Genomic DNA, 21,923 nt, shown 5'->3' with positions numbered 1-21,923 from the left:
GGTGCTCACCTGGAGAAGAAAAGGCTCTGGGATGACCAAATCAGGCCTTCCAGTGCCTGAAGGGAACCTGCAAGAAAGACAGAGACTTTTTATAAGGGCCTGGATTACCAGGACAAGGGGGAATGGCTTCACACTTACACAGAGAAGGTTTAGATTTGATATTGGGAAGAAATTCTTCCCTTTGAGGGTGGGCAGGCCCTGGCACAGGGTGCCCAGAGAAGCTGTGGCTGCCCCTGTATCCCTGGAAGTGTCCTAGGCCAGGCTGGATGGGGCTTGGAGGTTCCTGGAATTGTGGAAGATGTCCCTGAACTGTATGCTCTTTACAGTCCTCTTCAACACAAGCCATTCTATGTTTCTATGAAAACAAGAAAAATTAATTCCTTGCACCACAAAATCTCAGCCAGACCCATCCCAGAAGAGACCAGACCACCTGGCCCTTGTCCAGCTCTTTTTTCTCCATCTCATGAGGATGACACATCTTAGAGATCTTTGGTCTCAAAGGCTTCCCATCCAGCCCAGCAGCAACTCAATGCTGGGGGCTGGTTTTGCCAACTTGACCCTTGGTAGTGTTCCATGCCCTGGAGACTTCAGCTGGAGGCAAATCTTTGGTTACTTCAGCAGGAGATGCCTTTACAGCAAAGGAAAGTCTGCAAGGTCTGGTTTTCCTGGGGTTACACAACTCTGCAGCCTCAAGGAGAGCACAGATTACACGCAGCGATCACACACAGAGATCTCATTTCTGCCTTCTTGTTTTAATCCCTTCATTTAAAAAAGATTTGGATGGCATAAAAAGGAGGGAAAAAACCCAAAAACCTGACATTTGTATGCCTGCTTCTTGATGTTCAGCCAAAAAGAGGCACAGCTGCAGTGCCACGCTGGCATTTAACCATCACAGAGCCCAAGCACGTGGCAAAGCCGAATTATGCTGGGTGATGGTTCACAGGACTCCCACCAGAGTCCTCCTCCAGGAGGAGCCACCCAGCAGCCTTGCTGTCAGCAGGAGTGAGGCAAAGGATGGCTCCTGTGGATTCCTGAGAGCTCCTTAACTCCTGGTGTCAAGGCCTGGCAGAAGGTCAGCCAAACCCTCTGGCTCCTGACTTTGTGCTCACTGAACTGCCAAGCACCTGAAAGCCACCTCAGCATTTACAGGGTGGTGGCACCCAGCCCAAGGGCTCCACCCCAGCCTTTGAGAGAGCACACACTCTCCAAAACACGGTTTCAATGTTGCTAAGAAGGAGCAAAGAATGACCAAAGGACAGACACACAGAAATACATTGGATATTTTCCCCCCTTGACCTTTCTCCAAGTCATTCCAGAGCTTGCATCCAGCCTATCGAGTAACCAAAATAGTTGCAGGGCCAAATTCAGGACTGCTTAAAAACCCAGCTTTTAGTCCTCTGACAGTCAGATTCATGGAATTTTATTGCCCTTGGGGAGATGAACGACCTTGATACAGAGCTGGTTTTCCTCGTGCAGCTCCCTGAGTTTATTTAGCAGGAAAAGCAGGAACAGAGCCCAGACTGGTGTTACTCAGAATATCAGCTCAGCTTCCAGGATTCTCAAAGCAGTCACTCAGGGAAAGGGAGAGGTGAAGAAATATGGCATTTCTGTATTCTATGGCTTCTATACATCAACGTCCTCCTAATCAACAACAGCTGAAGGACTGCAGAGTGCAGGGAGGGAAGAAAATCCCGTAGATATTGAAGAAATTTTTATATCTATAAATACACCCTCATGGACATGTGCACACCCATTCTTAGTTTCCAGCCACCCCAGCCAGCTGGAATTAAATAACCAGGAGATGCTGTAAATTTTGGGACAAATCTCCTGGGTGCAGCTTTTGCTCTACCCCTGTTTTTTTTTATTTTTATTTTGGAGGGTGTAGCCACTTGTTAGGCCACGCCAGCCATGGAAAGCCAACACCTGTGACTGCATTCTGGAAAGAAAAAAGTTCATCTCTTTTGATGGGTCCAAAGAGGAAGGTTCTTCAAGCTACCTCTTGATGGACAGATTGGATTGGCAGCGTTGCACGCTGCAAACATTTGGGTCTGAGCGACAGGGATGGCACAGAATCACACAATGATGCATTTGTCTTTTAAGCTGACAAAGAAGCCCAAACCCTCGAGGGCATGGTTATGTCATTCCAAAGGCTGACTCTATTAATCTAACAGCAGATGCAACGAGTTCCCACAAGCACTCCCCTGGTTCCAAAATCTTCCAAGGAGTTGGTGTGGGTTGTAAACACAGATCGATCTCTTATTTAGACTCCGCTGACACAACTATCAGCATGACAAATTAGCTGTTACTTGAACATCCTGCTTTCCTGAAAGAAATATCTGCCAGGGAAAAGCAGAATGAGACCTGAACACACACCTCTCACCCCAAGATTACTACTATCCCCATATAAATAGCCCCTGGAAGCTCAGGAGACCCAAAAATCCACCAAAAAAAAAACCTGCTCTGCCCAGGTGTTCAGGGGTTGGCAGCAAAGGTAAGAGAAAGACCAATGTGTAAAATGAGATGCAAATTAAATTCTTTCTATTTGAGCTGCCTGAACAGAGAGAGAGAGAGAGCTGTGCAGATGGCAAATCCTGTATCAAATGATGAGTCAACCCTCCAAACAGGGGGACATATTTCAGACCCAGGGGGGTGCAATAATCCAACGTGAGGCTGACTTGAGTGATCTCCTCGCCTTCTGGGAGATGCTGCCCTTGTACTTGTTCCTTTGCATCCCTCACACCCACCCAGCTCCTCTTGGTTTGTGTCTTTGGGATCCAAACAGAAACGCAACCCCGCGCTGGGCTAATCTCACTATTTCATTAATCATTTATCTCATCAATCATTTCCAGCTCTTTCCCTTGGGCCACCCAGCCTTGCCTGCAGCTGCCAAATTTCAGGCTCGTTTCATCTCTAACCTAGTTTCAGAGCTGCCTTGTCTCCCTGCCTTTCATGTTCTCAGTTCGTGTTCCCCTTGCACACTTGAACTGGCTGTCCCTGATCAGTGAAGAGCAGGATGAGGGGGGAGAAATGAGGGGAAGACAGACTTTTTGGGATTGTTGTTTGCTAAAATCAGTGTCTTGGAGCCAGATGGCGGCTGGCTTGTTTAATTTCTCCTCTAAAAGTGGACTCAAAAGAGCAAGTAACCTCAAAGTGGGCAGCACTCCATGCTAGCAAGTACCTACAGGTCTGTAATCACAGCAAAACCTTTGTGCTCTGTGTCCCCATGCAGCAGCACATGGTTACGTTAACTGGGATTAGTGCAAGGGAACCTGGTGTGGAGTTCTGGCCCACGCTGGGCTTAGCCATTCAGAACATTATTTATCAGCTCTGGAACGAAGCTGTTGCCATAATTTTTAACACTTTAGGGGCTGGGGAGGTGTGTTTTCAGGACAGCAGCCACAACACTCTGCTCTCCCAGCAGGGAGGCGATGAGACATCCGAGGAAGGACAAGGCAAAGTGCTCACAAGACTTTCAGCTGAGCCCTTCCTGAGCACTGCCATATGTCATGGGCTGCTAAGGAGTGAATTTTCCACTCTTGGCAAATCGCACATATGGACAAAAATGCCTCCCCTTAGCTGAGAACTGAAAAGCATCTCTTCCATGTAAACACAGATCTGTTCTGTTTCTCCTTCCCTCTAGAAGCACAGGGGAGGCACGAGAATCTTTTGGCAAACTGGCCCTCGGCTCTGGGAGCTTTGAGGTGAAACCAGCCCAGTTCCTTCCACCACTGCAGGGCTGTGCAAAGGGTGGCAGGTCTGGCAATGCTTGGGTTTGGAGGGAAAACCACTTACACCAGGCCCCACAGAAACCTCATCCCTGGCATCAAGTAAAGAAAAAGAGAGTTTTAAACCCCAGACTTGAGCCTTGCAGTTTCTCCAGTTGCTCAGAGGGATGGATTCCAAAGATCCCACTCAGCTCCTACAAACCAGGTTCTCAGGTTTTGGAATCCCCTGCGAGGCCAAGAGCCCCGCAGCCCCAGAGCGTGGCTGTGAATACAAAACACGGGGAGTCTCCTGCACCAGCAGCATCGACATTCAAACCGTGGCAGCCTTCAGCCTCCCAATGCATCCCTGTGGAATTCCAGCCCTCTGCTCTGAGCTGCTCTTCTCCAGCAGCGCCAACACCGCAAATGTCAGTCAGTGGCAGGCGTGAGCACCACGCCGAGAAGCTCTGCCCCTGCTCACAGCAGCACCAGGAAATGTTTTCAACAAATAGTAAGTTCTCTTTAAAAATCAGAATTTTTAGGGAAACTGGATTGCTGGCAACTTTATGCAGAGTTGCTTCAGCCAGAGAGCAATGAGAAGTGCAGAAGTGTCAGGACACAGCCTGTTGCCCAACAGCAGGTAGAAACCAAAGAGTCATTTAGTGATGAAATAGTCATAATGAGCAGTCATTCTAAGGAAAGATACAGTCATACATCATGGCAGAAAACCAAGGCCTGTTATTTTGGCTGCAGGCTTTGGTTCTATCCTCTTTCAGTGAAGGAACTGAAATCTTTGATATTTTCCAAAGAGCACCCAGGCACTCCCTTTTGGTCTTTTCTCAGACACCTCCACTTCAACAGGTATATTTTCAGGCTTTGGCACGTAAGCTTTTAGGATAAAGAGCTGTGTTTTGGTTCACTGAACACATTACAGATGCACAGATCCACTGCTCCAACCCTTTAAAAGCGGGTGTGTGTCTTTCATGATGCATAAACCTCATGGATATGAGTCCCTTTCACTCTGCTAGGAAAGGTGGTGTGGGGCCTGTTCCAGAAAATTCACCAGCAGGACCTGTGAATACTTTAAAAGAGCTCAAGAAGCTGGAAAAAAATTGCATGGACAAGTGGGTTTTTTCTGTTCTCTCCAAGAGGATAAAAAGCTGGCAATTAATAAAACACCAGCTTAGAAAACCAAACAACTCAGAGGCTTTTGCAATCTGTTCTAGCATTACCTGTAGTCAGAGCTTCTTCCCTACAAAATACCCTGGAAGACCATTCCACTAAGCAGGAATGGTATAAAAATATTCCTTAGCAGCCCCTGCATCAGAGACCACCCCAGGGTTTTCTGTTTTGCCTTTTTTATCCATTCTATCTGCTCCTGAAGCCCCTGGCAAGATTACCTGATGGACATTTTTCACCATTGAAAAACGCTGCATCCAGTATTCAAGCACAAAAACAAACACAACACACATAGAAAGAGTTACTGGGGTTTTTCTGCCCCATCTTTAGGTTGACAGTTGGACTTAATGATTTTAAAGGTATTTTCCAATCTAAAAGATTCAACAAGTCTATCCCAGTAACCCACAGGTGTCATGTAGCCCTAGGGTGGAATGTTTCTGGCCCCCATTCTTCTGCACAGGACCTCTTCTTGATGAGATTATGGAGTTTCCTTTTCTCTTTAAATCTTCAGCCTTCCATTTGGGATGTTGGGTTGGGTTTTTTTTCCTCTCCATTATTCATTCCAGATCAGGAGGCTCAGCCAGCAGCATCACCTTCCCGCTGCTCAGAAAAAATACTCCTTCTCCAAAAGCACATAACATTCTTTTTAAACTCTCATTAATCAAGGCCTGTAATCTCTGGGATCCTGACAGGCTTTGTGGTTTTCCTGGTGGTCTCCTCCTTCAAGTTTCACAGAAAAATAGTGCCCTAAACCTGTTTGGTCTCTGGAGGCCAACACGAAATCCCAATTTCCTTCTTGGGCTACGTTTCTCCCAGCTTAATCTCCCCCTGATTTCATCTCCAATGAACATCTAGGTAACTCGCAGGAGCTTTACTTCCTTGGAAGAGTTAAGACCCATGCTTTAAGCTCCCCTTTCCAGGTGTAACGCTGGTTTTCCAGCCCAGACTCCTTGTTTCTCACAGAGGACAAGCGGTGCCCACAGTCACATCACCACCACCCCCTCAGAAACCTTCACCACCTGATGATTGCCAAGTGCTGATGCTCCATTTCCCTCAGCGAATTCCCAGGCATTTAAGAGGCATTAGGATGCTCTTGCTAAAGTTAAGCAGCTGCAGTGAATGAGCTGAGCTCCTGAGTGAGAACTGATGTGGGAGCTGGGAACAGGTAGAAGATTTCAACTCTAAAACCAAACCTTCTCCACAAGCAGCATTTATTTCTCTAACTTTCCTCTTACCAAAGGCACTGCACAGCCAAGGCAAGGGGTGGCTGGGAAATTCGATTTAAAGCCATTTTATCAAAAAGGATAAGTCTGTCATGCTCGAGAAAGAAAATTCCACTGTCCCACGGAGTAAAAAGCAAAACCATCTTTGTGCCTGGAGCAGAATTTAAGCTCTGCACTGCCATAGGCAAAACAAGCACTCCAGCCTGGCCAGGATTTTTTGTCTCCGTCATTTCTCCTCTACACCCCCCGTTCTCTCCACCACTTAAACACACTGACCCTCCTTGCACAAAGGTCATTTCATCACACAGCTGGCCAGAAATCAGAAGCAGAGGGGGGGAAACGGGAGTAATTTGAGAACGGAGATGCTGCCTCCCCTTGCGTTTATTCAATTCTGACATCTAGTGGGCATCAGCACCACTGGGAAGCAGGAGCAGGAGTGGCCAGCCACGCTCACCTATGGCCCTGGAATTAGCCACTGATTCATTGTGCCACAGAGGATTTTCTCCACCCTCAGCACAGCTTTGGCTCTTTAGGACCCTCCCAAGTGTCTGTGCTGAACTTGGAGACGAGCTGCCAACCCCACGCCCCACGGCAGAGCCGATGGGAAAACACTCAGGTCCTGCTCCCAGAAGTCCCCCACTCTTAATCAGGACATGGGTTTGGCAATTAAGGCCTCTTCTTCATTTCAGAGAGATCATCCAGGGGTCAGTCTGGACTAGCAAATTGAGCTGAGGCTGCTGACAGCAGAGCGTATGCCCAGAAATCTCCACATTCCTCCAGGATGAGCAACAGCCTTCCCTCTAACATGGGCTAAGCTCCATCCAGCTGATCATCTCTGCTCTTTGGGAACTTTCTTAGGGGTAGTTCCATGTAGGACCGAGCCCCTCTTGCCAGCTAGCCCACGTGAACAGAATTTGATGTAGGGCTACCAATGCACCAGTACCAGCCCTGTGGTGGCACAAACCACACCAGTGCCTGGCAGTGATCACAGAATCACAGACTGGCCTGGAAGGGACCTTAAGGACCATTTCAGGGCACCTTCCTCTAGACCAGGTTGCTCCAAGCACTGTCCAACCTGGCCTTGAACACTTCCAGGGGTGGGGTGTCCATCACTGAGCATCTGTGCCATGATGCCAAAAAGAGTGTCTGGGAAATGAGATGCTGTGGCACCCCGGAGCCCAAATTCCACAAGTGCTGACTGAAGGGAGAGAAGGGAACTGAGCCCAATTGTTCTGCAGCATCACTGTGTGGTGTTGTCCTTCACCCATCCCACACCACAGGAGTTCCTGTCCAGACACTGTCAGCATAAAAAGTGTTGGGGTGTACAAAAAACAAACAGAGAAAATGAGTATAAAAAGAGTGATTCTGCCATGGATGCAGGTTTTACTGCTTCTCCCAGAGATCAAGAAGTCAGCAGTTCCCGCCCTTCCCTGGGGACAGACTGCAGTGCTGGAGGTCTGGGCAGGGGCCAGATCTCCTGTCCCCTGTGGGCAGCTGCAGTTGGTCCTGTTCATTCCCCAAATCACTACACAAATCCAAACTCTCACTTCTTCCCTCATCCTACAACTGCTTTGCATTGGATGGGTGACGACATTTCACCTTCTTTCTGAAGAAAGCTCAAACAGTCACAAAGTCCCTGTAATGCAGCAAGCCCCAGTCTCATCCCCCATTGCTTTTCTGTCTCCCTTCCCTTTTTTCCTGCCTCAGAGATTCTGAACAGCCTCAAAATCTGCAAGAGGAGAGAACTGCTACTCAGCACATTCCTTCCAGGGCAAGTAGTGCCTCTAAGGGTGCAAGGAAAGCTCCCTCCCTGTCCCTGCTGCTGCATAAATCTCCACACCCCAAGCAAAATCCAACAACAAAACTCATGGTGTGCTTACACAGACCAAACTCTCAGCCAGGGGAGTTGGAAGGGAGCATCCCTAGCAAGGATCAGTGGTATGTTGGAGCATCAAGTGCTTGAGTCAGCGATTTGAGACCAGGAAAGGCTCAGGAAAGTAATGTGGACAAAGGAAATATTGCTCCCTGCTGCCATATAAACATCTGCACAGCAGATGCCACATCAGCTCCTAGGTGTGAAGGCATTTGCATGTGTGCAGCCAGGAGGTTAAAATACCCTGTAATCATTTTGACTAGGCAAAAAAAAAAAAAAAAAAAAAAAAAAGAAAAAAAAGTGGGTTATCTCCTTTTTTTTTTTTTGTGTGTGTGTGTATGTGTAGAGAAGTGCACATTTAGTTATCACATACCAGCAAAATATAGAGTCATAGAATATCCTGAGTTGAAGGAGCCCACAAGGATTTTTGAGTTCAACTCCTAGCCCTGAGAACTGTTGGGAACTGGGAAAAGCAAGAGTGAAACAGGGAAGAGTACAAGCCCAGCTGAAGCTGTTTCCTGTGTCAATCCACTTCATCCCTTCCAGGAAACAAAGCCAGATCTTGGAGAAACAGGCCAGGAAGGTCTTGTGCTCACCTGGGCCAGTTGGACACATATAGAAAGACCTAAGCTAGGATCTCTTGAGCTCAGGAGTTGCAGAAAGCATCTAAGATGTTCCTGCCCAATGAAGGGCCATGGTTCTACCTAAAATCAGCACAGATGGGTGAAATCAGCCCTATTGGGAAAGAAGATGCTCAGCAAAAATTTGGAAGAGAGACAGATGATGAAGGACTCTGGCACTGCGAATTCAGAGCAAAGGAACCATGGAAACTCAGGCAGGTTTGGGTTGGAAGGGACCTTAAAGCTCATTTCATTCGTCCATGGGCAGGGATACCTCCCGTTATCCCGGGCTGCTGCAAGCCCTGTCCAGCTTGGCCTTGAAGGCTGATGTTCCCAGTCCTGTTCATCCAAGCAAAGCAAAACAACCGTGGAAAAGGAAAACATCACTTTCCCTGTTGGACCTCTGCACCTTATCAGCACCCTCTGCTCCCTGCTACAGGTGATCATTGAAGGGTCTGACTAAGTTTCCCAAGCTTTTGAGATGGAAATTCCTACAAATCAGGTTATCTCACTGCAGTCAGGAGGGAAAATCAGGTGAGAGTCGAACTGAGTGGTAGAGTGGCTTTAGAGAGAAAAACCAGTTGATTTTGACTGATAAAGCCTTAAAAAAAAAACAGAACAAGAACCCCCCGAGCTGCACAGTAACCTTCCATTTCCCAAAGAGCAGCAGGGTGAGATCTGTGCAGGGAGTGGAGAGAACGGGACAAGACTGCTAAGACCTTTCCCAGGTGAGGAACACATCAGAGGTCTGTTCTAAGCTGGCCTTCTTCCAAAAGCCATTAATTAGAACCTGACAATCATCCTCATTAGCAGTCCTCAGCTCTCCACATTAGTGACCAAGTACCCATTAAAGCCAGGTTCCTGGTGGGCTACAACTCCAGCCTCTGGATTTGGAGTGAGGCTTCTCCGTCCGCAGCTGCTGCAGCCCGGAGAGAAAGGAATTAAGTGTGGGTGTATTCGTTGGAATAATCAATAATTAGCTGCGAGGATCACAGAAAATTACAAGCAAGCAGAGAGCAACGCAGAAGAACAAATGGATGGAATAACGAGCTTTTAATAGCGTCATTATGGGATGTGGAAATGTCCTGGACACAGTTAAATTCGAGTTCTCCCAGGGAGACTTAACACATCAGAAGGGCTATCGATGGATGAGGGTGTATTTAGCATCTCATGATTGAATCATGAATTCATGAATTCTCCAATTGCCATGAGAGCAGAAAGTGAGTTTGGGGAAAGACTCTCACTCCACAGAAGAACAGTTTTTCCACCAAAAAGGAAGGGCCAAGGCATCAGGTTCTTTTTTCCCATGCTGAATCTTTGAATCTTGACTCTTCTCATTCTCCAATCTACTTTAAAAACAGAGAGGAAGGAGAAATGTCAGAGCTAAGAATTTGTCTCAGAACCAACCAAACATCCTTGGGAAAAGTGTATTCAGCTCCAACAAGACGCCTATTAATTTGTTTCCCACCCTGTGGAATCTGCAAAAAGAAACCTGCATATGCAAAACATTTCGTTTGTGCACAAATGTCATGGCAATGACTAATTAGGGTAAAAAAAAAATAATAAAAGAAGCAGACTGTTGGAAAAATTAACAACAGTGAAATAAGACCCATGGGACACAAATCAACACATATTGTCAAGTCTCCAAAGGAGAGATGGTTGAGGCTAGAATATGATGTATGGTCTGCTCTGAAATGGATCTGAATTGAGAGTACAATATTCAGAGGAAATCGGAGATGTGTTTTTCAGAGGGAACATGTGACAGTTTCCCCAGCACTCTGGAGCCTACACTGTTGTCTTCAGCAAGTTGGTCACCATGGCAACCTGAAATTTTTCTGTAAGACAATTTTGTTAGTAAAATTTTAGAGATACAGTCGGGCAAGAAAGGAGAGTCTACACGTGTGGAAGGGATTAAATAGAGCGACTCTCTAAGAACAGCTTGTCCAGGAGCCCCTGAATCCTGCCCAGCCCTGGAGATGGGGGATGCCAGGACCAGCCACTGCAAACCTTGCTGGGGACCAAGGGACAATAGAAGAAACAGGAACCAGAGGGAACACAGGAAATTCCAGCTTCGTTTGAGGAGAAAGTCTTCCTCCAAGAGGGTTCCTGTCCGGAGCCCAAAGTGGATGAGGGATCTCTATCCCATGGTATCCCAACCTCAGGTACACAGCCCTGCTTTGAGAGGTCCTTCCCAACTGTGTGAGTTTTTGACAAGCTCATTTCTAAAACCCAGCACTGCTGAAGGCAGTCAAGACCCCTTCCCATTCCTCCAGTGAAGAAAGACCTCTTGGTTTTCTCCTGGAATTAGACGAAGGGGCTTGTGAAGTGTCACAAGCTCTGTGTCCTCCCTGAGCAGGAACAATTTCCTCCATGCAGCTGTGGGTCTAATCCTTCAAAACAGATCAGGAAGAGGGGGGACAAAGGGCAAGACAAAAATTGCTGCTGTTCACAGCACCAGGAGGCTGTCACAGCGATTCTCCTCTCTGCTGTAACACCTCTGGCCCATCCCTGTGCCACACTCTGACCCCAGCAGCAGGAAAGGTCCTGCCCGGCTCTGTTTCCCTCTGAGCCCTTTGCCTCTGAACAGATGAAAGCATGCTTTCCCCTGCCACAGCGCATCACAGCTGCCAGCTGACACTGAGGACTCGGCCATCACAGCCAGGCTGCGTGGCAGGAGCGATAAAACAGCAGCCTGTCATTTCCCCAAGCGCGGAACTGCTCCAGCTCTCACTCCCAAAGCTCATCCAACACGGATGCTCACGCACTCTGCAACAGATCCCACTCTGCAGGGATTTTCCTTCCCTCTGGTGCTTCCCTCTTTAATTTTTTTTTCCATCCCCCACGGAAAGCAATAAGCTCCTTTATGAGAACCCTAGAAAGTGGGTGGGTGAATGGGAGAGGCAAAACCAAAGACATGAGGATATAAAACTGCAACTAAAGTCAAGCAGCTCCTTAATGAGGACACTGGGGATTAAAATTCCGTTTTCCATACCCCAGGAGAGCTGTGAACCCTGCTCTGTTATTATATTTATAGGAGTCAGGTAAACAAGCATCCATTTCACTCTGAAGGTCAGATCCTGGATTTCTTAGATATGAGAAGAGCCCCAGTGCTGCCTGTTACTCTTCCACTGAAAAAAAACCCTCACCCTAATAATTTATATTAAGGATGCTAATTTACCCACTTCTGCAGGTGCAGTGCTGCTAATCAGCTCCTCACGACTGCCACCACCACCCTCCTGCCAGCAGCGAGCTGTGCCAGGTGACAGAGACCTCAGCCAGAGAGCAATTGTAAGGAAAATACAGAAAACTTGAGGAGGAAATCACAGCCCCTTCATTTGATGCTGAAGGAAGCTGATTTCCTGTTGAAAAACACTTTTCTTGTGTGATTAACGAGTAAGACTCAATCAGCATTCAACATCTACTTGTATTTTGCAAAGGCAGGAATTTGCTTCTTGATTTTCCTGTTCAAGGACATGAAGCATTGCTGGGGAGACTCCAGATATAATTCACGGGTCTGCACAAGAAAAAACTGCCCTAAGCAGTTGATTCTGGAAGAGCAAAGCATCAGGGCCCTTTTGCTCCCTGGAGATTAAGGTGATCGGCAAGTTTGAGCCCTTTTTAGGCTCCTCCTTGCAATTCAGAGCCATGAGCACCATTAAGCAGATTCCAGTTTGTAGCAGGCTCGGGTTTTTAACAGATGATCAGCTCTTGTACAGCAGCTTTTCCCCCCTCCTGTCACTCCCTGCGTACCTGAGCTATTTATGGGAAAGACTGGGCCCAGAACACGAAAGAGGAATTTCACAATCTCCCTAGTTCTGGAGATGGACGAGGAAATAAATCCAGAAAATCTGATTAGGACTTGTCACTGAAGTAAGCTCATTAATCATTGATGGGGCTTTTCATATTCAGTTCCTAATTCCTGCAGGCACCAGCAGACTGGTGGGTCTGAAGACTGCAGACTTGAAAATGTTCTTTATATAACAATGGCACTGGGTTTGGTTTTTTTCCCCTGAATATTTAGCACATTCTAATAAATAAAAAGAGCTACAAAGCACCAGTGAGTTCATTTAGCCTAGCTTCTTGTACAAAGTCAAGCGCAGAATTCTCCTGAAATAATTCCTGAAACCAAAAAGATAAGAAGGCCTAGCTCAGAAATGTAAAATCCAGCATGAAAAACTGTCAGCCACTTGCCTGAGCAATTTTTTGCAGCAGTCAGTTACCCATTCTGGTGTGTAAAAGGAAAAAAAAATCACGTTTCATTTCTTACCTGGACTTGTCTAGCTTTGCCTGTCAGCACCAGGTTCTTTCAGTAAGAGATGAAAGTCTTCTATTATTAAATTGCTATTTCCCCAGCCTCCTCCAAAATCTTCTCAGCTAAGCTAAGCCAGTCGAGCCTACTGCCATTTCAAAACTCAGCACTCATTCCCCATGCCCCCACCAAACCCTGCATGGCTTGTAATAATGCCAGCCAGGATCACACATATGCCAAAACCCAGGGAAAACAGCAGGGAACAACTTTTCCTGGCCTCAGACACATGAAATCTGTTTAATTTTTGGCTTCAAATGAAATCCTCTAATTCTGGATACGAACAAAATCAGGAAGATTCCTCTCCAGACTTTGCAACTAATAAGTCAAGTCGATAAAAGCCAGAGAAACAAGGGGCTTTGGGGGTGGAGTTGATATTCTCTTTAAATCTCCTGATGTATCTGCCTCTGACATGTCCAAAACCCAGGAAACTCATCGGAAACACAGCTCCACAGATGACACTTGCACGAAATATAGCTCCATAAACGACACTTACAACCCGTCTTCAAGAGCAGACAGAAAGTATTAAATTTCCTACTGCTCTGGGTTTCAAGAACCATAAATTTCTCCCCTCTTGCTTCACATTCTATTTTCCGGAAGATTTTACATCTTGCTTTTGGTTTGGAGATTTGTTAGACGTTAGACACAAGAACACAAAGCATTTCTGAGTGCTGCTCAAAGGGGATAGCTCTTCTCGAGAGCCAAAGAATTAAAGATACCTGGCACTTTCCAAAGGCAAAGAAAAGTTAGATATTCCTATAAGAAGACAGGCAGTGATAAAAAAGGCCTATTGGCTTTAGTGGCTCAGGGATAAACTAAAATAGCATATGGATTTAATGAAATAATTCTTACAAACAGAGCAGAGTGCCTGTGTTTTCCTTTGATATCTCGTTTCCAGGAGAGCAGGAGGCTTGTCTCCTTCAGCGCATCGAGGTTTACCATGGATATGCTTATGAGTAACATGTGTTAGCTTTTGGTGAGTCACCGGTGCTAAATTCCATCTAAAACTGTCTCGTTTCCAACGCAGCAGGCTGGAGCTGAGCTCCACACGCAGGGAGCGCTCAGTTCTGGCAGTCCACAGGGACACAGACCTGCTAATGATATGTACCCGAACTGCTCCAAGTCTTTTTAATCACAAAGACAGAGCACTAAGTAATTTCCTCTTCCTTCTCAAACGACTTTAAACCTGTTTAGCATGCCAAAGAATGAGCTCATTCCGTGTTGCTAAAACTCTTTCAAACCACTTCCCTTTAGATGAACTCCTTACGATGGCAGGTAAAGCATCAGCAGCAATTAGAGCTGCTCCCACACAGAGCAGCAGAGGCAGGTCAGCAAAGGTGCTTTGTGTAGGATGGGCCCTGCCAGCTCCAATAAATCACGGGTGCCTTTCATCATCATTCCCATTAATTGGCTTCCAAACATCTCCTTCACGGATTCTGCAAGACAAGCGCTTCCCCTGGGCAAACTACACCGTGGTTCTCCCAGATCCCTTCAGTTTTTGTTTGAGGAGCTGTGTGGCCCTGGGGCAGCTGATTTGGCACAAAGACAAGCCCATTCCTCCATATCCCTTCTCTGGAGGTGCTCCAGCCCTTCACTGGCCTTGTCAGGGGGAAAATGTAGGCAAAAAGGCTAGGACCCTACACTAAACTCAAACTCAGAGTTTATAAATTGGTTTTCCTGCATGCTTTTCACACTACCCATACCCCAGGACACTGGTGTACATCAGGGGATAGGGGATGGACAAGTGAAAAATGAGTGACAGCCACGAATTCTGTAGCTGGGATGTTTTCTGAGGAGTGAAGCAGCTAAAAGTCCTTCATCCTGAGCAGTCACTTCCCCATCCTGCCACAAACCTGCAGACCCAGGGTGTAGAACAGCTAAGCCTAACCCTAAGCCTACCCTAACCCGACCCGCATTTCCATGCGTGGTCCAGATCAGCAAGATGTAGGAGCAATGAAGCTGGAGCCCTGCTGGGGTAGCCTTTTCCAGCCCCAGTGTTTCTGGAGCTGTAGGTTCTTTGACTCACCCAACCCACACTCACCCAAATCAGGTTATTCCATCTTGTCAGGGCTGAAGTAGCTGGGTTTGTTCCAGTCTCCACGGCTGCTGCCTCTTCCCCTTGAAGGGAAGGCTTCAGGAGCAAAGTCATCATCTAGAAAGAGAACATGGAAAAGTCTGTGAGCGTGAGATGTTTTCAAACTTGTGTTGATTGTTGCCCAGAGAAGCTGTGGCTGCCTCTGTATCCCTGCAAGTGTCCAGTGCCAGGTTGGATGGGGTTTGGAACAACTTGGGATACTGGAAGGTATCCCTGTCCACAGCAGGGGATGGAACTAGATGATCATTCAGATCCCTTCCAACCCAAACCACTCAGTGATTTGAGAATAGAAAATATTCAGCATTGCATTCTGCACACAAGTACTGGTTATGAGAGCACAAATCTGACAATCTAAAAAATGCATAAACCTCAGCATGGCCTAGCTTGGCAGGACAGTGTCCTTCCTGCACCCTCAACTAGACACCCCTCTGCAAGGGAAAAACCAGTTGCCCATGACCAGGAGCAAACAGCTGATCTTTCACATTGTCTTCTCCCTCAGATGACCTTGAGATGCTCCAAGAGGAAAACTTAGGTCAAGGTATTCCAGCATGGCAGAACTGGCTTACCTTCCCTGTGAGTGCTGCCTCGCCTGTCAGGGATCATTACTGGCACCTGCATCACCTGTAAATTAAAGATATTTCTTTAAAAACCTCACCTGGCAAGAAGTTCCTCCTCTCCATTTCCTCATGTTATAGATACATAGTACAATGTTGGCCTTTTACAAGTATTAAGATGAATGCTATATGTAGCATGTTAAAATGGCTGTGCTGAAATAGTCAATATAGTATGTTTTAATTAGGATAACCTCCAGTGAACAGATGATGGGGACCCTGCTGCTATCAACACTCACCATCTGTGGAAAGAAGGAGCCAAGGCCCAAATTAAAAGGTGATAAGAAGAGGATTAAAACCACAAGCCAAGATACACGCATGCTCTAAAAAGGCGGAACCAAGGATTGGCCATGCTAAACAGTTCCTGGAAAATGTAAACTAGTAAAAGGAAAAGTTTGAATACGCATAAAGATCTATGAATATGTGTCAGGTTGATGCAATAGAAATGGTATATAAAGGGTGTTTCCAAAACACCAGGGGTGCTCTTGGCAGAGTGCCAAGCACCCTGCAGTTTTAACCCTCTGCTTTATTGTCTTCGTCTCCTATTGTGTTTTTTTATTAAACATTTTAGAATTTACAAGGAAGTGAACATTGTTTTTCACACTCAGGCACTAAGTGGTCACTAAAGTAGTTCCAAACCCCATTCTTAATTTCGCTGAAAACAAGATTATTGCTGGTACTCCTGCATATGACTCCATGATCCTGTCAAACTCAGGTTATTCTGTGATGCCAGCCTCAATCAATCACAATTACATCTCCCATCCAAATACCACCACAGGTACATCAACACCATCTCAGCCAAGCTGAGAGTCCCTGAGCAGAGTTACAGCTCCACAGCAAGAGCTACAGTGCACTTGCTGCATCTCTCTGCAGAGGGAAACACTTTACTTTTCAAGTGCAGTAATTCCCTTCGGCATTTATTCCTTATTAACATTGCAGAAAATATATTCCCCAGCAGGAATATTGGCAACAGCGCTGAATTTTAAGTGATGGTTAAGGAAGACTTGGGGGAAGATGTCTGCTTGTAAAAGCAAGTGTTTGTGCTGAGTGCCCTGTTAAACAGTGGTTGTGTCAACCCACAGAGGACTGACTGAACATCCCAGACTCTGTTACAGATTCCAGTGCTTCACATGCAGTCTTTCTGCTCTGCAGAGCCAGGCTTCCTGGGATGCACTCACTAGCCAGCTCTGAATGGAGATATTGAGAAGAAAAATATAAAAAAATAATAAATGAAGAGCTAATTTGGAAATTCAAGCCAAGGAAAAGTAACAAAGAATACCGTTTGCTTACAAGACAGCTGGAGAGGGACTTTTCACAGGGGCTTGTAGTGACTGGACAAGGAAGACTGGCCTTGAGCTGAAGAAGAGCAGGGTTAGATGGGATATTGGGAAGAAATTTGTCCCTGTGAGGATGCTGAGGCGCCGGCACAGGTTGCCCAGAGAAGCTGTGGCTGTCCCATCCCAGGAAGTGTTCCAGGGCAGGTTGGACATTGGGCTTGGAGCAACCTGGGATAGTGGAAGGTGTCCCTCCCATGGCAGGGGGTGGAACAAGATGGACTTTAAGGACCCTTCCAGCCTAAACCATTCTGTGATTCTAGAATTCAACTTCTTCATTTAGCTCCCTGAATTTTTCAAAAATAAAAGCTGTCCATATCCTTGCTTGTTAAACTTTGTTCCCTCAAGCACAACACCCACTGTAAAGCTGTTGTGAGTGCAGACACACACATTCAAGAGTCAATTCATGGATAAAGTGGACACTGGCACAGTTTGAAAACAGCCAGCAGGAATTCCCAGGTTAGGTCAGCATTGAATAACACTCTAAAAACTGAAAAAAAAGAGCTCAAAAAGGGAACAAAGGTCTCAGCAGGCAAAATGTCCTTGGGTTGTGCTGTGATGACATGTTTAGCTGAGAGCTGGGTTAGGTAACAGAGTCAGAGCCATAGGGATTTGTGTGTGTCCAAGAAATGCCAGTCACTGTTCTCCAGGCCCAAACTCAATGAAGGAAGTGCTGGAGTTGTTAGACGTGCCAGACTGCCACAGAGAGTCACACTCTCCCAGGCAAGGTCAGAGCCCTCAGCTGATGGAAAGTGTTACAACCAACAGCTGGATTTCAAACTACAGCCACTTTCCTGATCCAAACCTCCAAGCTGCAACAGGAGCACACACAGACACCTGACTTCTCTTTAAAGAGTGTAAGCAGAATTTTCACTCCTCCAGGCAGCAAAAATTTGGGTTTCCCCCTTCCTTACCTCCTCGCTGCTCATCGATTCAGAGCTGAATGTACCGCGATGGCACCGCACGGTGATGTTGGCAATCAGCTCCCCAGAGACCTCCACAACACTCCTGCAGGAAGCAGTGGACTGTAACAGAACAAAACAGACCAAATCTCAAAGAGCAAACATCCAACACAAACCTTCTCATGGGAGTCTCATTGGTGGTGGGAACCTACAGAAGGATTTAAAGTACAAATTCCAAGAGAAAGAAACCCAAGAAAGATTATACATGACTTCACACACGTTATTGCTCCACAACTACGTGTTTGTTGCACAAACCTCTGAGCCTGCTCGGGGTAGGAGAAAACCTCCACATCCTTTTCACAGCACAAAGAGAAGGACAGTGCAGGGCTACACCAACGGCAGCTCCAGCTCTGGCAGTGAAACTACCCTTGATGATGTTGTCTCTGCAATTGGACAAAAAACTGCAGCAAAACCTGCACTCCGCTTCGGAAAACACATCCTCACACTACCATCTTGTCCCAAGAAGAAGTCAGGGGTGGTGTCAGTTTACAGGATACACTGTAGTTAGGATACAGTTTAGGATACACCTAGTAGCCAACATTTGCATTTTTAAAGAAAAATAGCAAAGCAGTAACCAATTATTATGATGTGCAGTGCCATCCACACAGACGTATGAGCTGCTTAGCTCCAGAGCAGAGAGGTGATTTGGTCCAAGTAACTGTGCACAGAGAAGTCCAGTCTTGAAGACAATGTATTTCCACCAAAACTGGTGATTTAAGACTCAGAGAAGAGCAAGAGCTGTATCAAGACCCTTTTAATTTCAGGCTGAGAGAGAAAAATCTGAAAGAGATCAGCACTGTCAGCACAGAAGGGAGATCTGCACGACACGGGGAGATAACTCTTTATATGGTGCCCAGATAGGTAAAAGCAAGAGAAATATCAGCTCTTCTACCCCCTTATCTTAGAGAACAAGCCGTTTGGTATGATTTGGCCCCAAATGCACACATACCTTCACTTCTCCCAGGCACAAATCCTCTTTTCAGCTCCCTGCCCTCCCCACTGACCAGGCAGAAGAATTCCCCACCACTGACCCTCCCCACCTAACACCCACTCCATGCATTGCAACCCATCCTGAGAAGTTCCTTCAGGGAGGGGAGGGTTCCCACCAGGGCACCTACCACGAAAGGCCCAGTTCTGAAGTCACAGGTGAAGGGGTCTCTCCCCGAAGCTTTGCTGCACACAGTCTCACGGATGCTGAACTGCAGATCTAACCTGTAAGCATTGCTGTCCCACATGTCCACCTGGTGAAAGCAGGGTCAACACAATACATCATTAGTCCCTTCTGATTATTCTTTTCTCTTTCTCATAGTCCAATCAATGCTTTAGCTAAAAATGGGAGACTAAAAAAAAAATTGAAAAAGCAATGCCCCGCCCAAAAAAACCCAACAAAGAACAAATTCCCACTATTTTCAAATACTTGGGGGTTTTAATCCAAGCTATATAAATCCATTTGTATCTTGACATTCATTCTTGCAGAAAACTTGATACAGGCCACCTATAGAAGCAGAAAGGTTCTGAGGGTGTTCAGGAGCATGGACATTATAACTTTGAATTAAGAAGTTCTAACTCCTTAACTCCGGGAGTATCCAGTATAATTCTGAGCACTGCTAATTAAAACAGATAGGGGTTTCCTGCTTGCACTTAAGACTCCAGCAGATTTAAACCAGAATTGGTGCATAGAGACAGATGACCTAAATAAAGATCAGAGAAAGAATCCTGAATTGTGTGCACATTTAATCAGTGAAAAGCTTCAGGTAAACCAGGTTGCTTGATGTCCAAAGCAAAGCAGTTAGCTGGAGGTATTTAAAAACATAACTTTTGAACAAAATCCTACAAGAACAACCCTCATGGACTTCTACTCTAGGTGTGAAAAATCTGAATTCCTAAAGTATTTTAATTACAAACTTGTATACAAAAGATACTCAGGTTCCTAAAGCCATAACTTCAGATAATGGCCCAAACCCACCCTCTTTCAAGCAGCATTAGCCAACTCCAACTAAATCTGACTTTCCAGGACTGGGTAGAAAAGAGTTTTCCATCCAAGCAAAGCACATTTCAGGTAAAGGATCTCCATTGTCTGAGTACTTACTCCCATGACTCGGCTCCTGACAACACCATACAGGTTTCTGCTCCATGACTGGGAATTGATCCGTGCAATGGAAGCATTGAGAGCCTCTTCTGTGACAGGGAGGTCATAGTCATACGCTGGAAACCCTGAGAAGGAAGCACAGTTCCATCAGAAGTTCCTTGTAGGCTTGTACTTTTCCCCCCAAATCACCCTAAGAAGGAGGATTACACTCCAACTTACCTGAACATGAGAAAACACTCAGTGTGAGGACAAAAATTAGGATCTTCATAGTGTGTCTTTCAAAATCCTCCAGTCTTTTCCCTTTTCAAGCAACGATTCCCAGTGCATATCCCTCTGTCTTTATATAAATGCAGCCTTGATCCTACACCTGACCTCCCCAGATCCAAGCTCTGTTCCAAACATTGCTCTTTAAACGGAATTGATCCCAGGGTAAATATTTGTTGTCAGCCTTTCTCCATTTAGCAGTAATTCTCTGATAAGTGTTGGGCTGCAGTGCCTTTTTCTCAGGACTGAATTCCCACTGGGGAATTCAGGGAGCACTGAATTCCTGACACGTTCATAGCCAATGGCAGAATCTAGTTTTTTTTTTTTCTCTTTTAGCTTTCCATTAGTTTTCCATGACATGTGTCTACTCTGTCCTTAGCACTGGACCCAGGACCTTCATGTCTTGGCAGCAACTGGAAGCACTTCCAAGATGATGTTCCCTGAGGATTCCCCAGCACCAGAGGGAATTCACCCACAAGGAACTACCACCATCACCCCACAGAGCAAAGCACCCATGAGAAGCCTCCCAGACATGAGGCACATGGCAGATCACTGGGACACAGTTTCAGCCTAAAACTCAACAGGATTTTTGGAAAATGATGTCGGAAACTGCTGCCTCCATGCAAGTTCACCTGTTGCTGCCTATTCAAAAGGCAGAGATGGGTGTAAGCATGTCCACTCTGAAGATCCCACACGCAAAATTCCTCCATTAATCTTCAAATTGCAGTTCCACTTAAATCCTGTGGTACAGGCTCATTTTAAGAACTTCCCAAACAGAAGAACTTGTGGGAGGCTCAAATTTAAGAAGAAAAAGCATAAAGTTCCTCCTGCTTGTAAGCAAAAAGAAAAATCGGTGGGCACTTTTTACCAGCCAGCTTGGATTTCAGCATTGGCAACAAGGCCAAATATGTCAATTGAAACTTTTCCCAGTCAAAACCCGGAGAGTCTCTCCACATCCATTCTCCTTGTTCTGTGCAGCTGAAGATGTTCTCTCCTAGCTCTTGGACACTCTCACCTGTAGTCAGGAGTGTTCTGCCGTGGCTGTGATCACACCAGAGCACCACAATGCAAAGGATTTAAACTGAGCTGGAGACTCTCAGGAAGAGCCTGTTATGCCGTGCCCAGCTTTCCTGCTGCCAGAGCCAAGACCAGGCTGCCTCAGATAAAGGGAAAACCTTCAGGTGAGCTCTTTGACCTGCTTCTGCCATGGTTTCTCTGCAATCAATCAGGTGGTGATGAAACACATGGAATGAGACTGCTCCAACCATTCAAACAGAAAGGCTTTGGCATTTCGAGTCCCTTCAGATCCTCATTGTTTTTCACCTTGCTGTAGTGATCTGGAAAACATTTAGCTTTCCATTTCATCCCTAAAAAGGGAACCATTTGCATTTTGTATGCTGGGACCAGTTAAAACTCCACTAGAAGCTGAATATGTAAAATTCCTTCCCAAGCACTGAGGCACAGTGTTGCAGCCAGTCCAAGACTAATTTTAAATATTGAGCCAACTGCAGAGTTTAAAGATTGTCCTCTCAGAGCAGATCTTAAGAAATGCTGCCAGCAGGATTGTAGTAATTCTGAGTGGGACTTGGAAATTGTTTAATGAAATCAAAGCTCCTCTGCAGATTCCTGGCTTTACAGCATCTGGAGAACAGAGATGTTTGCT

General features: G+C 46.2%; 1 protein-coding gene across 3 annotated transcripts; it reads right to left on the bottom strand.

Moving 5' to 3' along the window:
* Positions 1 to 48: 48 nt before the first annotated feature.
* SPP2 (secreted phosphoprotein 2) lies at positions 49 to 20,378 on the bottom strand. Of its 3 annotated transcripts, none has more exons than XM_058839449.1 (7): positions 20,216 to 20,378; positions 19,997 to 20,121; positions 19,026 to 19,148; positions 17,860 to 17,970; positions 15,567 to 15,621; positions 14,947 to 15,057; positions 49 to 67 (listed from the first exon to the last, which is right to left on the bottom strand). In XM_058839449.1, exons 1-6 carry the CDS (start codon positions 20,262 to 20,264, stop codon positions 14,957 to 14,959), a joined length of 564 nt encoding a protein of 187 aa, XP_058695432.1. In that variant the 5' UTR covers positions 20,265 to 20,378; the 3' UTR covers positions 49 to 67; positions 14,947 to 14,956. The 3 variants fall into 3 exon arrangements, with proteins under 3 accessions (XP_058695432.1, XP_058695431.1, XP_058695430.1); XM_058839448.1 differs by lacking the exon at positions 49 to 67 and adding an exon at positions 9,636 to 9,948 and having other exon boundaries at positions 20,216 to 20,377; XM_058839447.1 differs by lacking the exon at positions 49 to 67 and adding an exon at positions 9,636 to 9,945 and having other exon boundaries at positions 20,216 to 20,376.
* Positions 20,379 to 21,923: the final 1,545 nt, after the last annotated feature.

This window comes from Poecile atricapillus, chromosome 5, assembly GCF_030490865.1.
Source record: "Poecile atricapillus isolate bPoeAtr1 chromosome 5, bPoeAtr1.hap1, whole genome shotgun sequence".
NCBI lineage: Eukaryota > Metazoa > Chordata > Aves > Passeriformes > Paridae > Poecile > Poecile atricapillus.
Note: the sequence above shows the minus strand (reverse complement) of the source record. Positions and strands in the feature narration are given on the sequence as shown.

Bases quoted from the DNA above. Each gene is read 5' to 3' on its own strand.
- SPP2 (XM_058839449.1), bottom strand. From the start codon at position 20,264: ATGAAGATCCTAATTTTTGTCCTCACACTGAGTGTTTTCTCATGTTCA. The intron at 19,149-19,996 runs GTAAGTACTCAG...TGCTTTCACCAG, and splicing joins TCAGGAGCCGAGTCATGGGA to GTGGACATGTGGGACAGCAA. The intron at 17,971-19,025 runs GTAGGTGCCCTG...GTTCTGTTACAG, and splicing joins TCAGAACTGGGCCTTTCGTG to TCCACTGCTTCCTGCAGGAG.